Source organism: Cydia pomonella, chromosome 4 (assembly GCF_033807575.1).
Source record: "Cydia pomonella isolate Wapato2018A chromosome 4, ilCydPomo1, whole genome shotgun sequence".
Taxonomy (NCBI): Eukaryota; Metazoa; Arthropoda; class Insecta; order Lepidoptera; family Tortricidae; genus Cydia; species Cydia pomonella.
In genome coordinates this window covers 17,516,693-17,543,934 of record NC_084706.1, presented here as the reverse complement: position 1 = coordinate 17,543,934, position 27,242 = coordinate 17,516,693, and the positions used below count along the sequence as shown (strand labels likewise).

General features: G+C 40.9%; 1 protein-coding gene across 1 annotated transcript; it reads right to left on the bottom strand.

The window, feature by feature from the left end:
• Positions 1-4,024: 4,024 nt before the first annotated feature.
• LOC133517190 (piwi-like protein Siwi) lies at positions 4,025-23,724 on the bottom strand. The gene is given in 18 exon segments (XM_061850392.1): positions 4,025-4,178; positions 4,715-4,884; positions 5,417-5,493; positions 6,176-6,413; positions 13,856-13,942; positions 13,944-13,986; positions 14,582-14,693; positions 14,803-14,948; positions 16,186-16,328; positions 16,635-16,895; positions 17,181-17,308; positions 18,205-18,400; positions 18,694-18,819; positions 19,015-19,126; positions 19,452-19,611; positions 22,251-22,388; positions 22,534-22,844; positions 23,500-23,724. Coding segments are annotated over 17 exon segments (2,577 nt in total). The 5' UTR covers positions 22,835-22,844; positions 23,500-23,724; the 3' UTR covers positions 4,025-4,039.
• Between the last annotated feature and the right edge of the window lie 3,518 nt (positions 23,725-27,242).

Here is a 27,242-nt window from a genome sequence, read left to right as displayed (position 1 = left end):
TGGCGACCGCCGTTTGCCCTAGCCCTGGTCGCTTATTTGTTACTGACCAATCGACGAAGATACAGTTTCTCGTGGATACTGGTAGCGACGTCTGTGTCTTCCCAAGGTCACAACTTAAATATCGGCGACAACCAACCAACTATCAGTTAGCTGCAGCGAACGGCTCACCAATAATAACTTATGGTTACCTACACTTAGTGCTGAACCTAGGCTTGCGCCGCGACTTTGCTTGGAAATTTATTGTTGCGGATGTGACGAAGCCAATAATCGGCGTCGACTTCCTGGCATATTACGACCTTCTTCCTGACTGCAAGAATAAACAGCTAATCGACAGGACGACTAGCTTGTATACCGTGGCTTTGCCTGGATGTTCGGCGGACGAAATTTCTTCAGTCAAAGTGATGTCGGGTGAGTCAGATTATCATCGCATACTACTTGAATACCCCGACATTACTCGCCCATCTGGCGTGCATCGGGTTCCCAAGCATAACGTCCTCCATTTTATAAGGACTACTCCAGGGCCTCCTGTGTCTTGCTCTCCTCGACGGTTGGCCCCGGATAAATTAAAAATAGCTAAAGACGAGTTCTCCGCGATGCTTCAAAATGGAACAGCCAGACCTTCAGAGTCACCTTGGTCGTCACCCCTGCACTTAGCCCCTAAGAAGAACAACGGCTGGAGGCCTTGCGGTGACTACCGAATGTTAAATGCAAGGACTATTCCGGATAAATATCCTATTCGTCATATACATGATTTTGCTCACAGTATTTCTGGTTGCCAGATTTTCTCCACCATCGACCTTGAGAAGGCGTACCACCAGATCCCTGTGAACCCAGAAGACATCCAGAAGACCTCAATTACCACACCGTTTGGCCTCTACGAGTTCCCGTATATGACGTTCGGGCTCAGGAACGCTGGCCAGACGTTCCAACGGTTTGTGGACGAGATGGTAAGGGGACTGGATTTTTGTTATGCCTATTTAGATGACTTCTTGGTATACTCCAAAGACGAAGTAACTCACAAGGAGCACCTGCACCAGTTGTTTGCCAAATTCCAGGAGTACGGGATGGTGATTAACACTTCCAAATGTGTCTTCGGTGCGTCGGAGGTAACGTTCTTGGGCTACAGCATTTCAGCCCGAGGTACCAAGCCCCTCCCATCCAAGGTCGAGGCCATCAAAGACTTCCCGGTCCCAAAGAATGTGAGGGAACTGCGCAGATTCTTAGGGATGGTTAATTTTTACCGCAGATTTATCCCTGGGGCAGCAGCGTGTCAGGCTCCGCTTCATGCACTTTTAACAGGATCCGTAAAGCCTTCTCATCCCGTCAATTTTAACGCTGAAGAATATGAGGCTTTTACTCGATGTAAGGACAGCTTATGTCAGGCTGCGTTGCTGGCGCATCCGAATAGTCAGGCTAAGCTGGCCATTGTCACAGACGCTTCTGATACCGCCATGGGCAGCGCGCTTCAGCAGTATATCGACGAGGAATGGCAGCCCCTGGCGTTCTTCTCCAGAAAATTGAGCCCCGCGCAACGTAAGTACTCACCGTACGACCGTGAGCTCCTGGCCATATACGAAGCGCTCAAATACTTCAGGCACATGGTCGAGGCCAGGGAATTTACAATCTACACGGACCACAAGCCCATCTGCTTCGCCTTTAACTCACGCAAGGATAACTGCTCACCTAGACAGTTCAGGCATTTGGACTTCATAGCGCAATTCACAACTGACATACGACACATCTCTGGGAAAGACAACGTGGTGGCAGACACCCTGTCGCGCGTTGAGGAAGTCACACAGCCGATCGATCTGGAGAAGCTAGCGCAATCCCAGTCGAGAGATGCAGAGTTGCAGGAGCTCCTACATAGTGACACTTCGCTACGCTTGAGGAAGTTCAAGTTGCCAGGTATTCAGGCCGAACTGTATTGCAACGAAAGTGACCAGACACTCAGGCCTTATGTCACGAAGGAGTTGCGCAGACAAATCTTCCAGAGCTTGCACTCCCTTAGCCACCCTGGTGCTAATGCATCCATAAAGCTCGTCACAGACCGGTATGTTTGGCCAGGTATCAATAAAGATTGCCGCGAATGGACACGTACCTGTTTGTCATGCCAGAGAGCCAAGGTCACTCGCCACGTTTCTGCGCCACTTGGGACATACAGACTTCCAAGAGCGAGATTTATGCACATCCATATAGACCTCATAGGCCCCTTGCCAGTATCTCAAGGATTCAAATACTGCCTCACAGCTGTCGATCGATATACACGTTGGCCTGAGGTGGTACCTCTACAAGAGATCACAGCAGAAGCCGTAGCTCGAGGACTTCTACACGGCTGGATATCACGGTTCGGCTGCCCTAACAACATCGTAACAGATCGTGGCAGACAGTTCGAGAGCTGCCTGTTCAAACATCTGTCTGAGCTCGCCGGATTCCAGCATCGCCGCACAACAGCTTACCACGCGGCGTGCAATGGAATCGTGGAACGTTTCCATCGCCAGTTGAAAGCTGCTATTACCTGCCACGCGACTAGCAACTGGGTAGACACATTACCTTTGGTCCTGCTCGGTATACGTAGTGCGTACAAGGAAGATCTCAACGCTTCGACCGCTGAGCTCGTGTATGGGGAGCCACTGAGATTGCCGGGAGAGTTACTAAACGCTAAGACGCCCGATGACGCCATTGATGTGACAGATTATGTCGCACGCCTGCGTAAGTTTGCCCATAATCTCACTCCAGTGCCGGCGTCACGCCATACGAACAACAGACGAGTCTTCATATATAAAGACCTCAAAACTGCCAGTCACGTGCTGCTCAGAGATGATACGAGTCATCCACCACTGCAGCCAGCGTATACTGGTCCGTATGAAGTGCTCGACAGAGGTGAAAAAGTGTTTAAGTTGCGTGTGAAAGGCAAAAGTGTAACAGTGTCCATAGATCGTATTAAACCTGCATACATACTGGCCGATACGCCCAATGTACCTATTCCTGTCCCACCTACTCAACCTACTCCAGAGACTGAAAACACAGTAAAAAGGACAAAGTCAGGACGTGCAGTGCGTATTCCAGATTATTATTAACATTTTTTTTTTCTATCGCCCTTGACGGTCTCTGGAGGGGGGTGATGTGGGGTCGGAATCGATCCAATCTATAATTTGTAATTTATTATTAAGAATTGGTAATTTATTGTGTGTAAATTTCCTTAATTCATTCCGAAAATAATAATTATTATGTATAATTTTGTATAGTTATAATAATTTATAACTAATATTAAGATTACATTATATATAAATAAATAAGTAGTTAAATAATACTCTAGATCTAAAATCTCAATATAAATATGTATTTAAATTACTCGCGGACAGAGCGACAGATTTTGTTATTAGATTTCTAGTTGGTATGCACTTCGTCCTGGTGTAAATTGATCGAGTCCCGCTGTAAGCGCTGTGCGCCGTACGCAACGGTCTAACGGGCGGCCTTCGGCTGCAGCGCTGACAGCGATGTATTGCGCCCGCCGCTGCAGGCGCACTCAGTATCTCTGAGACCGCGACGCGAGACGCATGCGCTTTACTGTGCTTCCGAGCCGAACTGCATTCCACTTGCATTGTGTTAAATAGTTTGCTTTCTTTTCGCTTTCGCTCTTTCTCCTTCTATTCTTTATTGACTGTGTGTATTGTGCTAACTGTTTCTTCTGTGTGCCGTAATAAACAATAAATCCGTGTGTGCAAAACGAACGCTTAGTGTTTGTTACTTATCTCAGCACCTGCACCCGCTTACCGGCACGCTTGGCAAAAGCATTAAGGCAAGCTTACCTACCACATCTACAAGTTTAAGGGACGAAGACGAAGAAAATCGCTAAGACGACTTTTAACAAAACACAAAGAACGCACATTGAGAAATCTTGCATACTATTGAACCTGAAACGTTTTTACGCTACAAGCTGTCTAAGAATTAAAATCCGCTTTAACTCTGCTGAAATTACAAAAACATGGGATTCTCTGGACGAAAGGGAAAACCCCTTTCGTTCAAAAGATTCTCATGTTTAAAATATGGGTCCAGTTAAAAAAAGACAAGTACTTACATGATCAGGGGTCAGGCCAGTCGAGTCCTCGATGACGTTGTAAGACGTCGGTGCGATGGTTCCCTCACGCACGTTTTGAGACACGAGGAAGAAGTCGTATCTGCGGATATAAAAAATGCCACATTATAATTATCACACTATGATAAAATAAATAAAGAGACTTGCTTGACCGCTCAATAAAACAAAATAAAGATATTTTGGTTAGTTTGCTTGGGGCTCTAAATTATAGTCCCGCCAATGACAAACCAAGTAGTTGGTCAAAAATCGACAATAAAGTCTGAATGATGGACTACTAGTAACACTGAGACGAAGATTGATGACATGGGTTTAGATGTAAAACTGTGATTGGAAATATTAGGCAAGATGCAAAAATCCAATTATAGCACATAATTGTATTTTGTCGTTGGGTTATTTTGTGCTATAACATAATTGTTGTTTTTACGTAAAAAGGCGGGTTCACACAGAGCGAGCATACGCGCGAGGCAATTTCCTCACGCACAAACCGGCTGAGGCACGGCACAGGCACACTAAACGTTTTCATAAGAATTTCCGCGAGTTAGTAAAAAGGCCTGAAGGTTACAGTTAATTTAGAAACAATGTATTGGTATGAGATTGCACACGCGAGTGGACACGCACCTCTCGGGCAGCGTGACGACGTCGTCGATGACGGTGCCGGGCTGCGGGTTCTCGCCGCGGCCGCGCGCCACGAAGATGCGCGTGTTGATGCGCTTCGACACGATGATGAAGCACAGCTTGTAGGGCACCTCCGCGTACACCTCGTTTAGTTTCTTTTTGATTTCCCCAACCTGGTACAAATTACAGTTTTAAGTAAAGACAACGGCTATGTTAACACCCTTGTGAGCGCGCTTCGATTGCATACTCGTTTAAGTATCGGCAAACAGTTATATAAATTGAAAAGACAGGTGTAAACCAAGAAAAAAACGTAACCGTAGTTTGAGAGCCGAAACAGAGGGCATTATGCAGTTGGTCACTGAATTGTGAAAAGTCAAATTTTGTCAGCCAATGTTACCGCATAATGTACGGACCTGTACAGCTTCATCTCGTTTCACTGCCAAATTCGAAGAACAAAATTGCCTTAGACTTTTCACGTCTTACATAATCAATCAATCTTGAGTTACTGGGAAGTAATTAATAATCAGAAAAAGAACCAATACCCTTACTTTCCCGTCCTTAAAACCATACACATATTTATGGCTGTTCAACTAAAAAACGACAACTCATCACAGTACATTGGCAATAGTATCAAATACAGCACAGAGAAAACGTAGTTGTGAAAATAAGATTAAACAGTCAATAAAATAAATGAAGTCAACTTACCTCATGGCTATGCACATAGGGGATTTGTCCGTCGCCCACGCCGTCACGGTAAATGAAAATGTGCGACGGCAGCTTCTCTGTTAATAATAAAATATGTAATTTACAACACTATAAAATGTAGAAATGACACCAGTCTGAACATGATTTTTAAGCAGGCTAATAAGAACCGACGAGTAGCCATTAGGCAGCTGATGGTGCCGATAGGAGTACTAATTAGCATGAAAATAGTAAGACAAGGACATAGTAATAAAAGGACAACTAAGAAAAAAAAGGTAACAGAGTGCGTAATCAACATGCCAATCGTGTACGTTCCGTAGCGAACTAAACGTACGTGTCACTGTCGCACTAATATGCAAGAATGATAGTGACAAAACGTTTCGTTGTCGTAGCGCAAACGATTGTCACGCAGGCACCCCGGGCAATCTTCTGTCAGGTTACTAAATATTCAGAGGCGGAACGCGCACCATGGTCTGTATAATTACGACGCCGGTTCTCGAGTCATCATTATCACTCAGCCCTTTATCGCCCACTGCTGAGCATATGCCTCTTATCTAGTACGCCCACTCGTCCCGGTCCCGAGCTAATCTCAGCCAGAAGGGACTCGCAATCTTCCGAATGTCGTCCACCCAACGAGCCAACGGTCTGGCGTCCGGCATATTTCATCCGAAAGCGGCCACCACTCCGTTATCATTTTAGTCCACCTGCCATCACGAAGCTGTTTGTAATGAATTAGAAGAGACATTGATCGAGTCAACTCACGGTTGATCTCGCGGTACTTCTTGAGCGCGACGGTGATGTTGAAGCCCATGTGCGAGGAGAGCTCCTCGCCGGAGGTGTGCGCGTTGACGGAGGAGATGTAGCGCGTCTGCTGGCGGTCCATGGAGGCCACGAAGGCGCCGAAGCTCTTCTCCTTGCTGCGCGTGTCGTGGCACACGTCGTAGCCCACCACCATGAGGTTGGGCAGCGGGATGTCCACCGTCCACGGCGCGCCGCCCAGCTGTGCCGCCACACAGAGCACATCGTTATAACGTCATATGCCCACAAAAATATATACATGTAAAGCCTGACCACTAATATATAAGATCACACGCCATATCATTGGAACTAAAAATTTCATACTAAACTGAACTGTCACTCTATACATGAAAATAACAGCACCCTCTTGACAACGATCATATATTTCTGGTCGGGCTTTAAAATAATTTGACTGCCAGGAGCCACATGGAACGAAACAAATGACCCGCCTAATAAGATAAAAATAATTAATCTTTTAATGAATATACATGTATAACAAAATTTAGTAATCAATATTTAAAAAGCTGATGTGTCTATCGGTCTCAGTTTTTAAAGTCACCAGTGTTTGATAGCGTTGTTAAGAGTCCTTATTCCTACAGACGAGCGTATTTTGTAAATGCTTCCTTTTTCATTCAAGATTACGACGTAACTATTAGTATTTATTCAAAAACTGGTAACGTACTTAAATAATCGTTTCCTAAACTAGCGGCTCCAACAGTTCAAATTTTCATTTTCTCTTTTAAACCTCTTTTTTAATGAGTTTTTTTGGGAGTCTTTTCCAAATTTTGCAGTGAGATGAGGCGTTTCGGTTCTCAATTTTGCTGTAAACAAGAATCATTTGGTACATGAATGACTACAATTTGATTCAACATATCTCGTACGAGGGGCTGGAATGATTAACAATCGAAGATTCATTTGAAAAATCTGATAAAATACCTTCAGAGTTTTCTTCATTTTTTTGGCGAAAACAGGGTTTTATTATATTTTTTTTCCGCAAATTGTACGCATATTTTGCTTTAAAAATAATATTATAGCAAACTGTAACTTTATGTTAACCTATAAAAAAAAAATCATAACTATGGGACCTACATTGCCGTAAATTTATATTTTTTTAAAACACGTATAAATCACGCAGCAGCGACGCCCCGCTCTCAGTCCGCGCGGAGCGCGCTTAGAGGACGGACCTGTGCTCGATTGTCAGGCATTCGTTGCGATCGTAATCAGCTACGGAGTTCCGAGAAGTGCTATATACTAGGCTCGCGGTCGGATCCGTGTTCGTTTACACGTTCCGAATACCCGTTTCCGAATAATAAGTAAACGGTTTTCTGGCCCGTTCCACACGTGTAAATTAAGAGCCGTTTCCACGGATAAACGGGTATTCGAAGAAACGGATCTTATTTACCCGTGGCTCCGGAAACGTCCTTGACGAGTAGGAGGGACGAGGAACGGACCGGCGTACGTAAGAGCTTACAAATTATGTAGGACAAAAGATTCATGACGTTTATGCCATATTTAACCTTATTTCCGGTGGTTCATAGAGTCGAAATTCAATAAACGGTTTATTTGCAAAACCGTTTTCTGAGCAGGAGGGCCTACCGCGAACCACGTTCGACGTGTTGCCGCCCCGTCACACTTACGTAAAATTTTATAAGTGCGACAGAGAGGCGAACACGACGAACGTGGTTCGCGGTAGGTCCTCTGTTAGTTTTTGCTTGCAATGTTTTAAGTTGCAATAAGTACGAGTAGAAATTAGAAAATACTGTATAGTGCTACCATTAGTAGTATTTATATAAAAGTTCAAATACTAAAACTTTATTGTTTATTATATAAACTTGATAGCAATAAATATAAAGTGCTAGTAATAAAAATAAAATCAATAAAGACTGTACACGATAAAATCTGCCAAGTGCTTGATCTGGTATTATTTTACCAACTGAACATTTTAAAACAGTTATATTTTTAATAATCTGTAGATATAAGTCCTATTGGGGTACCTATGTGGTAAAAATTCAATCAATTGTCAATCATATTACAATGTATGTGTGAGTTTTCTTGAATATACATTCGGTCAATATGAATTATATATTTTATTTTTTAACTGACGTGAGCCCTGACATCTTTGTCTTATTATAGTAAACCATGTAAAAATTATTAAATTATCATTTGTATAATGATCTGCCAATAATAAAATGTACTTATAAATTGTATTGTAATTAATTTTGAATTTACGAAAAGTTTTACATATTATTATCATATAAAATGAACTTTATACGTTTAAGTGTACTAATAATATAAGATGGCCCTTTTAGCTTAAAGCAATAAATGTCAAAAATCAGAATTACCATAATGCGCAATGGTGGAGTCAATATAAATATTACTAAAAATCATAGACAAACCTAACTATGTTGGTATTTTTATTATGTATTCTTGTTAGTCTTTAGATAAGTTTGTGTCACAAGGGAGTAAAAAGACATATTTACGGCGTGGGTGTAAATTAAATCCTAAACGAAACGAAGAATTTTACAGTAAAACTCCAAGCCTAGCGAGGGACTCTAATCAAAGTGAGGGATTCAAATTCAAACTGGAAAAAAAAATCTAACATAAGACTCATACTGTTTTTCACATCGCCAATAGTCCGAGGCTGAAATGGTGCCTTTCATCTGAGTTAATTTTCACTCTCAACTCTAATTTTCATTTGGAATACAAGGAAAGTAAGATACATGTGTTTAAAAATATATAACTAAGTACATATTATTAACTTTTATAGTCTTTCTTGAGGGTACTTACTTAGGGTATCGTTATTTATAGAATAAGAAGTTAAATATCAGAATGGAAATTGTACAACAAATCCGTTTAAAATTAAAGTTTAATTGCTTATCGTAAAAAAAAACCAACTACGAAAAAAAGACGCTAGTGCAGAAACGTACATTTTCTGCACACTTCTTAGAAAAACAACGACCCACTTTCAAAGCATGAGAAATGAGATAAAGCCTTTTAGGAATAGGTAATGTTATTTTTTTTTATAGGAATCGGTCGAGTTCAGTAGGTAGATTGATATAACAGAAGTCAAACAACAGGCTCAAAATTACAATATTTACTAAAATTATTTACTTAATTCCATCGAATATCGTTATAAAACAAAAATGTATAAGTATATAAACAAATGATATCAATAGATTTCGTTAAATCTAGTGTATAATCAATAACAAACAATAACATAATAGTTGTATTTCAAAAATAGGTAATCTTGGGGAACGTGTGTAAAAAATAGTAATATCTTAGAACACAAAGTTTGGAAGTTTAATAAAAAAAAAATTATTCATTAGTACGACTACGAGTAGACTACTTATTTAAATGCTACACAATAAAATTGAAATCAAAATGATATTCGTAAAAATTAAAAATGCAATATCTTAAAACAATTATTAAAAACAATCAAAATGCTAGTATTAAGATTAATTTGAAACAAATTTACAATCAAATCATATACTAAGTAATAAAATCTTGTAGCTCTCACTCTCGTCATAGAAAAATGCCTTTTAGTGTGGTGCGGCTACTAAAACAATGGGATACATGTACTTTAATGTTTGCCGCTGCAGTACTGTTGTACAATTTTCAATATATGCAGGATATGTTTACCTTATACAAGGGACATGAAAGCTCATAATTGGTTGTGACAGTTCTGATAATTGTTTGGGAACCTATTTGTTTTGGCTATATCGTACAATAGGGTCTTCGAAAAACATACTTTCTAAGAATCTAGTGAATGGAACGCCACCGGGCGGCCAATACTGAAAGTGTCCAAGTGAATATGAATGATTGCCAATTTTGAGATCTATCTTAATGTATTATAACAATATAATCGAAAGGTAAGAAAGGTAGCATGAGTCTTTAAGGTTATCGCGTGAAATTCTTCGTTTCGAATTCCGCTTGTGTGTGTATTTTTTTTGCATCATTGGCAGATTTGTTGTTTTCCGCATAGCAAGTAAATTGATAAAAATAACCACAAAGTAATTAATAATTATTTTCTTAACTGTTATTTTTAACTAATATAGGTAGTATTTGTCTGAATACATAGTCTTCACGAAACTATTACACCTAGTATATATAAAATGTGTTTCTTTCATTGAAATATAATATGTAATGATATTAAGGTTAAAAAACAGTAATACTATAAAAATAAGATTCTAAACTAGGGGCCGAATAGGGTTTAAAATTAAAATAATAGACAATATAGAATAGGGACCACCTACTTCGATTTATATATAGTAATAGTTGGCTAAATATGTAATATCCACCCAGTTAGAAAACAATTAAAAAAAAATTTACGCCTAACAAATTCAATCTGAAGTCAACATTCAATAGTAGACCTTGTAAGCATTGGCTCAAACTGTTTCGGATCCGTTCGGGCCGGTCTTAAGTACACGTTTAAACGGAGATACGTATCTGAGGAAACGTTTTCTTGGGAACGGTTCTTGGAGACGGATCCGGATCCCGGCGGTTCCGTTTAAACCGTGTTCTTAGCACCGCCGGGCTTAAGAACACGGGTATCCGTTTCGGCGTATAACACGGATACGGGAGCCCTACTATATACTGCGATTAGAAAATCTTAATAAAAGTTCATTTTTTACACTATGCTTAACAGACTCTCGCTTATTGATGGATTTTCAGTGGTCCTTTTTTTTATACTACGTCGGTGGCAAACAAGCTTACGGCCCGCCTGATGGTAAGCAGTATTCCGTAGCCTATGTACGCCTGCAACTCCAGAGGAGTTACATGCGCGTTGCAGACTCTAACCCCCTCCCGCCCCTCGTTGAGCTCTGGCAACCTTACTCACCGGCAGGAACACAACACTATGAGTAGGGTCTAGTGTTATTTGGCTGCGATTTTCTGAAAAACGCATTTTTACTTGAAATTACGTTAGGGTTTGCATTTGCATTATTATTTTTGACCCGGATGAAGTCCAAGTTCTCATGATGGAGTCCAGGAGTTTGGTCACCAGAACTCCTAATCTAAAAGCACACTTACCCCATATATAATCCCATCGTGGGTTTGGGCTCAAAAGATTTTGCCCTGACGAACGAACCATCGATTCGAGATGAGGTCCAGGGTCTCATGATGGAGTCAGGAGTTTGGTCACCAGGACTCTTTATCTACGTATCATAACGCCATCGTGTTGGGCTCAATAGATTTTGCCCTGACGAGCACCATCAATCTAGATAAAGTCCAGGGTCTCATGATGGAGTCAGGAGTTGCTCACTAGAACTCCTAAATCTACTCATTATAATTCCATCGTGTTTTGGCTCAAAGAATTGCCCCTGACGAGCACCATAGATCTAGATGAGGCCCAGGGTCTCATGATGGAGTCAGGAGTTGGTCACCCAGAACTCCTAAGTCTACTCATCATAACTCCATCGTGTTTGGGGCTCAATAGATTTGCCCTGACCGAACACAATCGACCTAGATAGAGGTCCAGGGTCTCATGATGGAGTCAGGAGTTGGTCACCAGAACTCCTAATCTACTGATCATAACTCCATCGTGGTTTGGGCTCAATAGATTTGCCCTGATGAACACCATCGATCTAGATGAGGTCCAGGGTCTCATGATGGAGTCAGGAGTTGGTCACCAGAACTCCTAAACTACTCATCATAACCTCATCGTGTTTGGGCTCAATGAGATTTGCCCTGGCGAGCGTCATCAATCTAGATAAAGTCCAGGGTCTCATGATGGAGTCAGGAGTTGGTCACTAGAACTCCTAATCTACTCATTATAATTCCAGACGTTTTGGGCTCATGAGATTTGCCATGACGAGCACCATCGGGACCTAGATGAAGGTCCAGGGTCTCATGATGGCAGTCAGGAGTTGGTCACCAGAACTCCTAGTCTATTCATCATAAACTCCATCGTGTTTGGGCTCAAAAGATTTGCCCTGACGAGTACCATCGATCTAGATTAAGTCGAGGGTCTCATGATGGACTCAGGAGTTGGTCACAGAACTCCTAATCTATTAATCATAATGGTAATTTGATGGTGCTTGTCGGGGTAAATCTAATTGAGCCCAAACAACGATGGAGTTATGATAAATAGATTACGAGTTCTGGTGACCAACTCCTGACTCCATCATGAGACCCTGGGCCTCATCTAGATCTATGGTGCTCGTCAGGGCAATTCTTTTGAGCCAAAACACAGATGGAATTAGTAATGAGTAGATTAGGAGTTCTAGTGACCAACTCCTGACTCCATCATGAGACCCTGGACTTTATCTAGATTGATGGTGCTCGTCAGGGCAAATCTATTGAGCCCAAACACGATGGCGTTATGATAAGTAGATAAAGAGTCCTGGTGACCAAACTCCTGACTCCATCATGAGACCCTGGACCTCATCTAGATCGATGGTGTTCGTCAGGGCAAATCTTTGAGGCCAAACACGATGGAATTATAATGAGTAGATTAGGAGTTCTAGTGACCTACTCCTGACTCCATCATGAGACCCTGGACTTCATCTAGATTGATGGTGCTCATCAGGGTACAATCTATTGAGCCCAAGCTCGATGGAGTTATGATGAGTAGATTAGGAGTTCTGGGGAGTTCTGGTGACCAACTCCTGACTCCGTCATGAGACCCTGGACCTCATCTAGATCGATGGTGTTCGTCAGGGGCAAATCTTTGAGCCCAAGCACGATGGAATTATAATGAGTAGATTAGGAGTTCTGGTGACCAAGCTCCTGACTCCATCATAAGAACCTGGATGGACTTCATTCGGGTCATAAATAATAATACAAACCCTAACGTGATTTCAAATAACACTGAAACTCTATAGCACTAATGTGCGCAAACGATTGGCATCTTGACTAGGCAGCATGGTGCGTAGCCACCATGCCAATCGATACGACAACGAAAACACTATCTGTCTCTCTCTCGTACTAATATGCACAAACGATTGGCATCTTGGCTGGGCAGCATGGGTGCGTAGCCAACATGCCAAACGTTTACGATACGACAAGGAAACACTATCTGTCTCTCTATCGCACTAATATGCGCAATCGATTGGCTTCTTGGCTAGGTATCATGGGTGCGTAGCTAACATGCCAATCGTTTACGATACGACAACGAAACACTACTGTCTCTCTATCGCACTAATATACGCAAACGATTGGTATTTTGGCTAGGCACCAAGCAAGTGTGCGGCCAACATGCCAATCGTTTACGATACGACAACGAAACACTATCTGTCTCTCTATCGCACTAATATACTTTATTTATACCTGCAGTCATTTACTAACTTCTTCATTTTCCATTGGTGTGAAAGAGACAGAATAAAGAGCAAGGGTTATAGTACACTCTGTAGTCTGTACACTTAGTAGTAGTGTACATAAAAAAACTACTGTGCATATAAAATAAAATAAAGAGTGCCCATATGATATCATATAACACTAAAATTAATGTTGCTTGAAATTATATTGAAAACTATCAAGATTATTCTAGTCTGCATTGAAACGCGCATCGCGTTGCCGGCGCTCGCGTACCGAGCGCCAACGCCATCTATCGAGCGTTATTTCGTGAAATCGGAGAACGCTCCAAGGATTAAGGGCTCTTAATGTTTAATATCCTTGATTTGACATATAATAGGATATATAGTTTACCTTGCAGTTGATCTGTATGGCCACCTTGGTGGCGATGGACATGGCGGACTTGCTGGTCATGTTGCGGCCGCACACCACCTGCGTGGGCCACGGCGCGGTCCACGGTGCACTTCTTCTTGATCGCCTCGTACCTGGCACAGGAGACGATCGCTCAAAAGGGAAGATGGCACGCTACGACTCTATACTATGACAGTAAACGTCTTTTAGTGGCCGATAAAGGGTTATGAACTCTTAGCTCAGGTTAAATACTTTATTCCTAGTGAACTGTGTTGAGTAATCGAGCATCTGAACTATAAGTGATTATCCAGATGAAAGTTTTATAATCGGACACCTATTAGTTCTGCCTTAATTATATAGCTGAAATTAAATCAAATTTAGGTAATTGGTTATTTACGTTGGTGATTGATTGATGGTTATTGACGGGTGTTTCAAAGTCTACATTAGGTCGCAACAACACGTATTATCACCTAATTTTTTTTCTTCCTCGCGTTGTCCCGGCATTTGCCACGGCTCAAGGGAGCCTGGGGTCCGCTTGACAACTAATCCCAAGATTTGGCGTAGGCACTAGTTTTTACGAAAGCGACTGCCATCTGATCTCCCAACCCAGAGGGTAAACTAGGCCTTGTTGGGATTAGTCCGGTTTCCTCACGATGTTTTCCTAAAACCACGTATTATCACCTAATATTTTCCAAAATTCGATATATAACAAAATATTTCAAAATTCACCTGTCTGCCATCTGTCTTGCCAAGACGCACAGAATGAGCGCCGGATTTTTCTTGGCGATAACGTTCTCGCACATGTTAGCGTACTCCATCGACCCGTCACGCTGAATGGACACTAAACAAGAGACATACATTATTAATGCTTATTACTAAAAAATATTTCCAATAGAAATCCAAACTTGGTAGTAGTGCTATTGCCTAAGTGGCTTATATCTGGAACATACCTATTTCCGGTTGCGGCATCCTGAAGCCCGCGCCGCTGCCAGTCTTCATGATGAGCTGCACGAAGCTCTCTGCGTCGCGGCGCTGGCGCTCCGGCGTGATCACCACCCACGAGGGGCACGGCCCGAACGAGAGCAGAGGCCGAGACCTGCAGGTATTATTATGGATTCAGTAACCTACATCCACCCGTTTTTTTATCAATCACAAAGATAAATAGTTAATTTTTTTATTTACAAGGGGGCAAAGTTGTTGTTTAACCGCTCGTGCTAATATAGCCTCGCGAGGGTTTCAAGGCACGAGGGTTAAACAAACTTTGCCTCCGAGTGAAACACAAAAAATTTTCACCACACCAACACGAGAAAAATACTAACTATGAAATGCCAAAATAATCAAACCAAATCAAATCCAAATGAACGCAATATAAAAGGTATCATTCAAAATCATAATTTAAAAGTCAATTCTACCAGCTAACATAAGGAAACAACTCAAAATTTGCATCTGATTACTTTGCCCCACATGTGGATAAAATGCAACTTTTTCATTCGTTTATGAACCAAGAGGGCCTTTACCAGTTGGTGTGGTGAAAAAAAATATGTCACTTCGATCACGAAAGAGGTGCAAAACATTGGCCGTTTTCATCGATTTTGGACATTTGCACTACGGATAGAATTATAACCTCGTAAGGCCCAGCCATAGAAATGAAAAATCCAAAATTTGCCACTGGAATTTGAACCTATAGTGCACGGAATACAGTAGATTTTATTTTGTTTGAAAATTGCACGAAACAAAACCAATGCAACTCTGTCCTAATTGAATATGATTTAAATTTCATCGAACTGAATAAGTCCTATAGGTAGGACCTTGGGCCTTACGAGGATAAGACAAACGGCTATAGGTTCTTCAAGCTTTTATCTCCCTGATCTGTCAGATTTTAAAAGAAATGAATACTTACTTCTTTTATGATTATTTAAATATTGTAATAATGTTTTTTTATTACAATATTTTAAAATTCATATTCTTCTATGATTTTTTAAATATTGTAATAAAAAAGACATTTTTTTGTTACTTGATTGCAGTGAAGGATCTTATATATACGAAATTTACATATTTGGGTTCGTCTTTTACGTCTCTAAAAACTGATCAGAGATTTTAATTCTAAACTAATTAACACAAAAGCACAGAAAACCAGTTTTTTGGCCTGCAATTTTTTAAATTTGATGAGCTTTAAGTAAATATGGGATACTAAAAAGCCGTTGCCATTAATGATAAGCTATAAAAACATTCTAAGGGATTCAGATCGAAGGTCATTGATGCCAGGGATCCCCTTAACAGCAGAAATGACTAACCATGGCACTCAAAAGGCCCGCTAACACCACAATAATAACCTCATGTCTCTGGTCCAGCCTTCAGTGGTGAGGCCGGCGGGGTATTTCCGTCCGTCGCCCTGCGTGATATTCTCCGGCGGAAGTAGACGGCCTTTGAACTTGATCAGGTCATTGGCTAACTTGAGGTCCCACGTCCCCAGTTCCTGTAAGTTAATCAATTGATTAGATTCCTAGACATTCTTGGATTTTATCCACGTTTTTAAGGTCTGCAAAGAAAAAATAAGAGCAGGCTTAACAAGACAAAAGCTTTTGCAATCATAATATATTATCATTAGCATCAATATTTTTTTTATATTTCATTTTATTTATATTCATATTTTCGTAAGTAACACATCTAACGATAAAATATTTCTTTATCATTTGTTAAGGCGTCAGCCAAACGGGAGCCGCGTATGTTACGGCACGCCGGCTGGAGACTGGACAGTGGAGAGTGGACAGTACAAACTTACCGCAACCACCTCCTTGTTCTGCGTGAAGCGCCGGTTGAAGGCGAGCAGCTTCTGTATGCGGGTGTCGGGGCCGATCTTGGTGTGCACGCCCATGGCCTTCATGAGCTGGAAGTTGGCGCGCATCTCGTCGGACAGGCCGGTCTGGCGGCACAGCTCGGGCACCAGGTACACCAGCTCCGGCATGCCGGCGCGCACCTCGCGCGGCTTGGAGCGCGAGATCAGCAGCGGCTGCTTCGCGTCGTTGATGCGGATGTTGTATTTCTGCACAAAGTAGGACCGGTTCATTAATGCCGTTAAGCAAAACTTAATGCACATATCATTAACCAGAACCTCATCTTAACAAAGATTGACTTTATGTATTTCTGAACTAAGAAATTGACAAATCAACAATAAGTGCCTACTAGATTTTTTAACTACTCGGGACTGGTACACTCAGCAGCAGAAGTAAAAAAAAGGAGTTAGAGTATTTGCTAGACGATTATTTGGCATTAACTTTTCAGGGTGCCAAGTTCCCACATCGGGATCACTACCTGCTCCAGTACTTACGGTTTTGTAGTAATCCATGTAGGATATGGTCTGGTCCTTCATTTTGAATGTGGACGACGGAGACTCGTTCCAGGCCACATCGTCTACGCGGTACGTTCGCTTGTTGTAGTCCGTCATGACGATTTTGCCTAGAATTTTAATAGTAGTTTACGTGACTACCATAGTGCCACATAATGAAACGCAAAAAAGGATTGAACAATAATTGATAGCTCATAGATATAAATATTAAAAATCAGGGTAAATGATAACTTGTTTCACGCATGTCACGGAACTTTTTTACAAGCTTGTATTTAACTTGCAATGTAACTGTATGTTTGTATGGGTCAAATCTTGCAAGTTAAATTTGACCCACTTCCCGGTTTCCAATGAAGCTGACATTTTGCATACATATTTAAGTCAGGTGACATTACAATATTATGGTACCATCAAGCTGATCTGATGATGGAGACAGGAGGTAGTATAAGAACTCAACCTAATTATATTTCGGGTTTTTAGAATTGTCTCGATAAGTATTAATTGCCTGTTGAAAGAAAAGTACAGTCAGTGATAAAAGCTTGTACCAAAATAGAATTATTTGCCAAAACACTTATTTTTCAATTCATAGATAAGCAAGGGTGGGCCCCAACAGCCATATCATTCAATATTAAGTAACTTGCGGCATTTATCAAAATTGTTTGAAATCGTCATATCATTTTGAGTAAGTCATTTCCACTGGTATTAGATAGGTTGTTATTCAAAATATTCTGTTTTTCAGAGATGTTCGAAATTTGAATGTGATAAGAAATTATTTTTTTAATTTGAATGTGATGAAATAAGATAAGAAATATGTTTTAACAAAACAGTTTATTTTTATACAACTGTTAAGTGTATTGTGTAAATGTACACTAGGGGTTCTGAACAGTTTATTTGCGGTTTGCGTATCGAGGGTTTTAATGTTTGTAGATAAAGATAATCTCAAGTTCATACAAATAGATGTGGATGAAATAACTATCAACTGCAAACTAGTTAAAAATAATGTATTTACCTGCCACGTCTTCCACGAATATTTTTTTAAAGTTAGCGCCCTTGGTTTGGGCATACTCTTGCAGCATTTGCAAAACAGTGTCCATGCGCAGCACTTTATGGGTGATCTCTGTCACCATAAGGAGGCGGTCTTCATATTGATTTATTGTTGTTTTGTAACCAGGCCAAATTTGGAGCTTGTGTTCTGGGATGTCAACCTATAAAATAATCGTAGTTATAAAACGAATTCATCTTACCGCTCAATTTGATGGTACTTTAGTTTAATAGATATTGAAAATAATGTAAACAAACCACTTTACTTTATCTTGCATTTTTAAGGACAACCATGATCCTATGGACAGTATGTATATATGTATACTTAGATATTTTATTTATATCAATTTTCAGAAAAAATATATGGTTAAGTTAGGTTAGGTTTTGCTAACAAAAACCTGTCATATCTGTTTGCATATTTTGCAATTTCTATTAAACTCCACTTTGTGTTACTTACCTTAGCATCAGGGTCGAAAAAGTCCCTGCCCATCAACTGCAAATTCAGCTTATAAAAGCACTTTCTGATGATCAGATTGAATATCTGGAGATAATGATAGTCTCCAGGGGCGACATCTTGGGTTAGCTGGAATAAAAAACACAACAATGTGGAGTTTACGTTGAAAGTTAATATAGATAGTTAAATAATAATACCGCAGCGACCAGATTATGCTAAAAAGACATTACATATGGAGGCTAGCTTGAGCCGCCACAAGAATTTATGTATAAAGTAAGAAAATAATACCAGAAAATGGAGAAATGCGTATTTTTATGTACTAACCTTTATCAGAAGTCTCATACGCTGCCCATCCGTCTTACGGTCGGAGTATAATTCCAAAGGGTTGGGGTGCAGTTTTTTCACGGTGTACAAGACGCAGCCGTCAAAAATGTATCTGTAAACATTTCATTTTTTTTACTTACATGTATAAACACACATAATATGGTTGAAAACTATAAGTCGACCACTCATCTCAATCGGTTGGTAAAGAATTAGCACGGAAATTTTCTACTAAGATCAAATCTCGCAGCATGGGTACATTTTTATCACCTATCACTTTCGCACTAACTTGTTAGAACGCGACAGGCGATAAAAACGCGACCGTGCTACCGCCGCAGACCGTTGCTGACCATAATAGCTTCTTACCAACCGTCCCAGTTAAATGGTATATCTATCTATAGTAAGGATGATGTTTCTCAGCTTTAGTGTTCTGGTCTCACCCTCCGAGAGTGTTGGCGTGGACGCGCAGCAGCCCCCTGCGCGTGCTGGTGCTGTCCTCCTCGGGGTCCACGTCCACGTGGTACTGGTACAGGCGCCACTGTGGCGTGGAGTGGACGGTGAAGTAATTCGCCATCAACTCCAGTGGGTCGCCGAAAGAACCTATACAAACAATAGATCACATACTTAAGACAAAGGCTAAAGATAGTTTATTTTATTATTCAAGTATGCATATTATTTATTTTATTTAAGCCTTTATTTTTCTTTAAATATTTTTTACTCGTGGGCACACATCTTTAAAAACATTACGTCTTATTGATTTAAAAAATACAGGGTTCTTTTTTAGCAGTTAGCCATATTTGAATATGTTATTTCATTATAGATCAGCATTACAACACATTTTTGAAAAAAAAGTGGTAGTTTCTTTTAAAGTTTGACATTTTATCCATAAAAAATATGGTCATTGTACTAGTTTGTTTCGATTCGTGCAATACTATGGCTTGGCTAGGAAGGGATGCTAGAATCTTAGCCAATCAGGGCATCGCAAACGCCTTGTCTGTTGTGTATTAATGTAAGTCCACTTACTTATCAAGCGCATCTGTGATCAACTCTAAGGAAAACCAGTACGAGCGCACTCCTTAATTATGCAATAGGCTTAAGGTTCAAGTTACAGTGGCTAAACAAAGTACTACGTACTTGCGCTCCATCGTAATCATAATAACACGCAGCCTAGAGTGTCATTCATAAGGCTCACCGAGCAGTTAAGACGACGCATTTAGTGCCCTCTCTAGTTACGAAGGTTATACAGGTCTCGAGGTCATATTGTACACTGGTTCGCTCGGTTGCAAGAAAAACTACCGTCTTCTTTATTCTTGGTTTTAAGTGAGATAGACAAATAAGGGTGTCTCGTGCTACTTGATAACGCTATGGGGCATGGCACTTTGCGTCCGATTCGCACGTTGCTCCGACGTGCGAGCGGGACGTCGCTTAATACGCGCGTAGATTCGTCTCGCTCAACTTCAGAGCGACGTCTGAATCTGACGCAGTGTTCCATGCCCCCCTGCCATGCCACCGAAGGTGACCAAGCCTTACCTAAGATTTTTTTAGAGACTTTTCGCAACTTATATTCCCGTATGGCTAACTGCTCAAGAACCCTGTATATATGTACATCAAATCATACAAATATGTAGCTCTTTCAGAAAACATCGATTTTTTACAAAAGGGAAAGAAAATAAAATAAATGAGAATACATATATATTACATAAATCTGACTGATTGCTATGAAATACCTACATAAAATATTTGATATGCTTTCTTACCCGAGCTGTGTCACCTGTTCTACACATTATTACAGTTTCTAGTTTGGACCACCCATGTTTGTCTGTCAAGTAGACCTCGACTCTGTTATAAGCCTTTAACATCAATGACTTGCTTATTTTTATTTCTAGTGTTTATGGACATCAGTCAGATTTCCCTCTTTATTTTGTTACTTGTTATAGAACAGCCGCCCTAAATTTACTTGGCGCCGTTCCGTGGAGCAAGAGTTGGTTGTATTGTGGATGGGGTGGGAGGTTACCCAAGCTGCCCAGGACCGGAGTCATTGGAAGAAAATGGTGCGAGCCCTACACCCCAGCAGGAGATAAAAGGATGGAAAGAAGAAGAGAGAACAGTCATATTTGTTATTTTAATGTATTAGACAGGTTAACTGTCCATAGTAAATGTGTTGTTTGTGCTGCAGCAATTCGCAATTTTAGCCAGACAAAAAACTGTTCCCTCTGAATGAAGACAATTAGGGATAAATGATTATTCGCGAACTACACTTTGACCATACCCCAGGGTTTCGGGTGCGGGAATGTTTTACACTAGAATGTACTTTTAAGCACATTTGGTGCTAGTTCGAACTACCTAAATAGCTAGGTAGCATTAGCATTTGTAACTACAAATCACAGTGAGGTTTCAATAATCAAAATCTGGGCAGTGCCCGCGCCAAGAGCAAACCGAAGTGCACTACCTTACTTTTCTTAAAGCGCTTTGTCGTTTTTTTGAACCCTCATAACTTGGGTTTGGATTATACGAGATAAACAAAATTCTCGGTATATGATGTCAATAGTGGACTTATTAAACATAAAAAATTATTATACTTCAGATTGTGTTAATATCTAAAAACTCGATTTCTTCACTGACTCACTGATGATCATCAAAACCCTTAGGGTACTTCCTGAAGTCCAAGGAAGCTGAAATTTGTATTGTAAGATAGTAATAATACACAAATAACAAAATCTAAAACTCCTATTTAGTTGAAATTTGGTGTGTAGATAGTTTTTGATATGTTGAAGGTTATAGTATAGTTTTCAATCCCAAAATCACCCCGTATGGTGAAAAGGGGGTGGAAAAGTGAGTCATGATGACGGGTGTACCTTAATAAAAATAAAAAAAAAAGCATACCATATTTTAAAAAAAATTGTGCCTCCCGGCACTTAAAATTAATACCAAAGAATAGTACAACCACCATTCTGACTGTCAAAGAAAAAACTAATTTGTTGTTGTTGCGCGATGTAATTCTCTATAATGTGAACAGATTTCAAAACCCAGGGGTTTAGTAATAATAGTTCGCAAGTGCCTCTAGTTCTAGATAATCAATAGACAACTTTGCTTCCTTTTATTGGTCTACTATATTTAAATATTTACTGTAACAAATGCTTGCATGCTGACAGACATTTGAGAGGAATGAGCTTTTTAACAGAATCAGTGCGGCACAGGTCATATTGACCCTGTACAAGTTAACTTTCAGGAACCCTTACCTTTCTTAGATTGCAGCTGATCCGGGCGGGTGCGGAGAATCATCACATTTTCTGGCAGCACCCGTCCACCACCACGACGCGAGCCGCGACCACTCACAGCGCCGCCGGGCTCGCCCGAGGCTCCCGGTGCACCCTGGCCTAAAATTTAATAAGAAATTCAAGTTTAGATAACAAATAAGGATCAGTAAAAATAATGTTTACAATCAATGGTGATGACAGTCTCGTTTGTATCGGATGATCATATCAGAGTACCCTTATCTCAATGAACCATAACAAAAAGTACCTATGTCCAATGTCTGCATTCTCTGTTGTATGTCAACATCCCCCGGATGCGCGTGGGTGGACGGCGTGGTCCTGTGCGAGGCGCGGCCGGCCGGCGCGGCCACGGCGGGCCCGCCGGCGCGCACGGGCGGCGCCGCGGTGGGCGGGCCCCAGGCCGCCGGCGGCTGCGGCCGCGGCCCGGCGCCGGCTCCCGCGCCGCCCGCCGGCGCCTCGCCCGGCCGCCGCGGCGCCTGCCCGCTCTCCTGCGACCCGCGCCCGGCGCGGCCGCGAGCCTTGCCCCTTCCTCGTGGTTGTTCAGACATTTTATTCTACCTTAAAAAATCAACAGAATAGGTACGAATTGTCCGATCAATGTTGTGCGTATTGAATTATTGTTATACCGATGAAATTGTGGCAGTCGCAATCTGTACCACGCGACCAAAACGTTAGTGTCATAAAATTCACGGTTACGCGTTTAAAAATCGCGAGATTCCGACACGACCTTGATGCACGTCCTGGTTTTACAAAATGGAACCCGATTGGGCAGGATAAAACAGGTATTACAAATAATATAAGTACACAATTTCTTTAAATTTGAATAATATACAAGTCGATGAGACTTTCTATCATGATTTACATAAGGGGGTCAGTTTTCGCAATCCCTTCATCAAAACAAAAAAGCTGACCCAGCCGTTTTATTTATCAACAATGGCGGGTGACGCGTGCTGTTTTTATTTTGATCGAAAAGGCTTCTTTGCGAATAGTAATGATATATCACGTATTATTAAATTACAACTAAATACAGTCCTATAAAATACAATAATCAAAAACTTAACCCAATTTCAGTGATAAGTAATAAAAGAGAATGGAGGACAAGGAGAACCATGTACATTATGTGATGATAAAATGTTACTACAAAAACATTCTATTTGCGTTCAGATTGAATAATTAACTTAAAAATGTATATAATAATATTGTTTTCACTTACTTGTTTCTATCTAATATAATATTTTGTAACGAAAACTGAAACGACGTAAACCGTCACCCATGCAGCGAAACAAAATGTGAAATTGTGAAATAATTGTGAACATGAAAAAAAAATAGCCGGAAACACTACGAGCGTTGCCATAGGTAAAAAACTTAGAGTACTATCAGACGACCGGACGGTCTGAAGGATCGTTGAGAACATACCGAACCAAAGTATTTTAGTAGTTTGTGTACCTAATTTAATCTAAAGTGACTTTTTATTGTTTTGTGTCATTGTGTTATTTTGTTGCTTAAAACAGCGAACATAATTCGTTTCTGTTGCGAGCTTGTGATAATATAACCCAGGGGGGGGCGACACTTAGAAATGTAGATAACATTAGTAAAGATGGCGGCGATTTCTATTAATGGGATCCGATAACCTACTTTTGTGTAAAGTTGACTACCGATTGTCCAAACTACATCACCAGATGTCACTATAAAATTGGTACAATTTAAAGGCATGAATACAACGTAAAGAAGGTTGCATATATATACCTCGTATGGCTAGACCATCTTTATTCATAACCTATCTTTAAGCCCCCTCCAGACTATGCGCGTGAATCGCGGCGCGACTTCGCGGAGCGAACATACCGCGACGTTGACGTAGACTCCACACTCGCACAACTTCACGGCGATTTCGCAGTTTGGTTCGCGGCAAGATGGCGCCGAAGCGTCAGCTGATCGGATTTAGTTTGCGGCAAGGCACTGATTCAAACTGGGAATTGTCAAATTGATTTTTGGTTGATCAAGTTCGTACCTATTCGCACCGAATATAACCAAGTAGCCGCCATATGATAGAAGGTTATGACAGTTAAACAGATTAACCGACTCTTGAGCGAATCGCGGCGCGAAGCGATTGCGAGTGTGGAGTCTTGCAAATTCGCGCTTCGCGTCTCCTTTGACGCGGGCCAAATACCGACAAAAAACGGGGAATAAGGCGCAAAGGCGTGAACAATCTGCGAAATCGACGCGAGAGCCCTCCACACTCGCGATCGCGGCTTCGCGCCTCGATTCGCGCACGAGTGTGGAGGGCCCTTTATAATAACGCCTTGAATGCAGTAAAAGAAAAAGATGCCCGCAATTTTCGAACTTCGGTGTTCACGGTAGGTCCTCTGGGGACCTACCGCGAAAATACCAGCTGTATTTTTTCAATTTTTAACTATCAAATTTACCTTAATTTACATCTGACATATTTCTGTGCTACCTAACTAAACGTCGCAGGTGCCCTATAAGATGAGTGACACAATGTATTAATTGGTTCGAAGGCTTAATTGCCTTTAAACGCGTGCGATAAACGAACAAATAATAAGCCTTTAAAATAAAATAATACATTATCATACAAAAATATTGCATTTAAAACTAGTCTATATTGCATGAAACCGTCTACCTAGAGTTGGTTTCCGTTTCCATTGACATGTATTTTCAAGTGACAACGCTACAGCCAATCACAGCGCCTCATTTTATAATAGACCAATCGTAGTTCGGGTGGTTTAAATTGACTAATCATGGTGAAATGAAGTCTCGTCGAAGAAAACAAGACCTGAGGGCCTACCGCGAACCACGTTCGACATGTTGCCTCCCTGTCACACTTAACTACGAATTTACAAGTGCAACAGGCCTATAAAACTTCCAACCGCCATGACACCTAACGCTGTGTTGCCAGGCCTATTAAACTGTCAGATTTCACGACAGTTGCGTCCGGTCCGTATTGTACCAGTGTTCTACATTACGTCAGAGCGTGTAAGACGACCCGACCGATCTGCCGAATACAAGTAATATGAAATGGTCCAAAAATTATGAAAAAAATCGTAGAAGTAGAGCTTAAGAAAGACATTAAATGAAAACTATAGGGGATATGATCAGTTTAGCTGTTTTTGAGTTATCGCAAAACTAGGAACCCTTATAGTTTCGCCATGTCCGTCTGTCTGTCTGTCCGAGGCTTTGCTGCGTGGTCGTGAGTACTAGAAAGTTGAAATTTGGCATGGATATATAAATCAATAAAGCCGACAAAGTCGTACAATCAAATCTAAAAATTTAATTTTTTTAGGGTACCTCCCCTACACGTAAAGTGGAGGTGAAAAAATTTTTTTTGCTTCAATCCTACAGTGTAGGATATCATTGGAAAGGTCTTTCAAAACTAATAGGGGTCTTTAACAAACATTTCTTGATAAAGTGAATATATTCGGAGATAATTGCTCCGAAAGAAAAAAAAAAAGGCCCCCCCTCTAACTTTTGAACCATAGGTCCAAAAAAATATGAAAAAAATCGTGGAAGTAGAGCTTAAGAAAGACATTAAATGAAAACTATAGGGGATATGATCAGTTTAGCTGTTTTTGAGTTATCGCAAAAAGTTTCCCCTTCATATTAAAAAGACGAACATCCACAGTTCATCCCTTGGTTAATACTTTAAGCTCCAGTTTAGCTTATTGTGACGGAAGAGTAACTACGGAACCCTACTCTGAGCATGGCCCGATATGCTATTGGCCGTTTTTTGGTGATAACTTTAAGTACCTTGAATACAAATACAGGTACAAATTTCGTCCCTTCAACGTTTGTCCCTTTCTGACGTATTAGTATGATGGAAGGGATTATTAGCGGCATCATAACTTTAGTACACGTTTATGAATAAGGGGGTTAGTACACAAATATGGTAAGTTTATTTTTATTTTTAATTAGGTATCTTTCTCTTTTACTCACTAAGAAGTAATAAGAGTGACAGAGAAAAATGCCCAGGGCTATAACCGCGGAAATCGAAGTTCGCCAATTGCGGGCATTTTTCTCTGTCACTCTAATTACGTCTTAGTACGAGTAAAAGAGAAAGTTCCCCGCAATTTGTGCATTTCGGTATTCGCAGTAGGCCCCCTGTACGGCACGGCCTCGTAAATACGCACTTGGCCGGTTTTTTCCTTCTTACTATGGAAGGTAGAGGTAAGGAATGCAATCTCCATAGGCAGAACTGATTCAGATGTGTCCAGTTGTCAGCTATAAATAATAGTTCCAAATCTCTGCAGAGTAGCGCTAGAGTAAGTAAGAACCTAGGCGTTATTGACGGAGTGAAGTGCGCTGTCTATGATTTAATTTTTTTTTCAAGTATTCTAGGTATTGTAGCGCCACCTATTAGGTTTTTTGATGACACTTTGGTATATGGAGATTCCATTCCTTACCTCCACCTTCCATGCTTCTTACGAACGAATCGTGTGAAAGAAAAATACGTTCCTAATGTCGTTTTGATGTTATCGAAAGTGCTGTAAAAGCGTCCGTTGTATTTTTGTATAGAAATTAATGGTGCGACCGGGTGACGAATTGGCGGGTAGGCCGCTGACACCGGCCGGACCTTTAGGGTGAGCTTAGTACCCGATACGGGGAAAAGAAAAATTTTAAGGACTGGATTCGTTTCAAAGAAAAACGAAGAAATATAAAAGAACTGGGTGCCTAGTCAAGATGCAAATCGTTCGCTCCGTAGCGAACGAAACGGTAATCTCTCTCTATCACTCTTCCGTTTTAGTGCGACAGAGACATTACGGTATCGTTCGCTACGAATCGAACGATTGGCACCTTGGCTAGGCATTGGTCTTTTAGAATTTTAGACGGCTACCGTACAGAAAAGACACTTCCTACAAAATCGAAGTTTGACAGCGATTCAGGGACGAATTATGGTGTCCCTTTCTAATGTATGGACACTATCCCTTTCGGCCATGTAGGTTT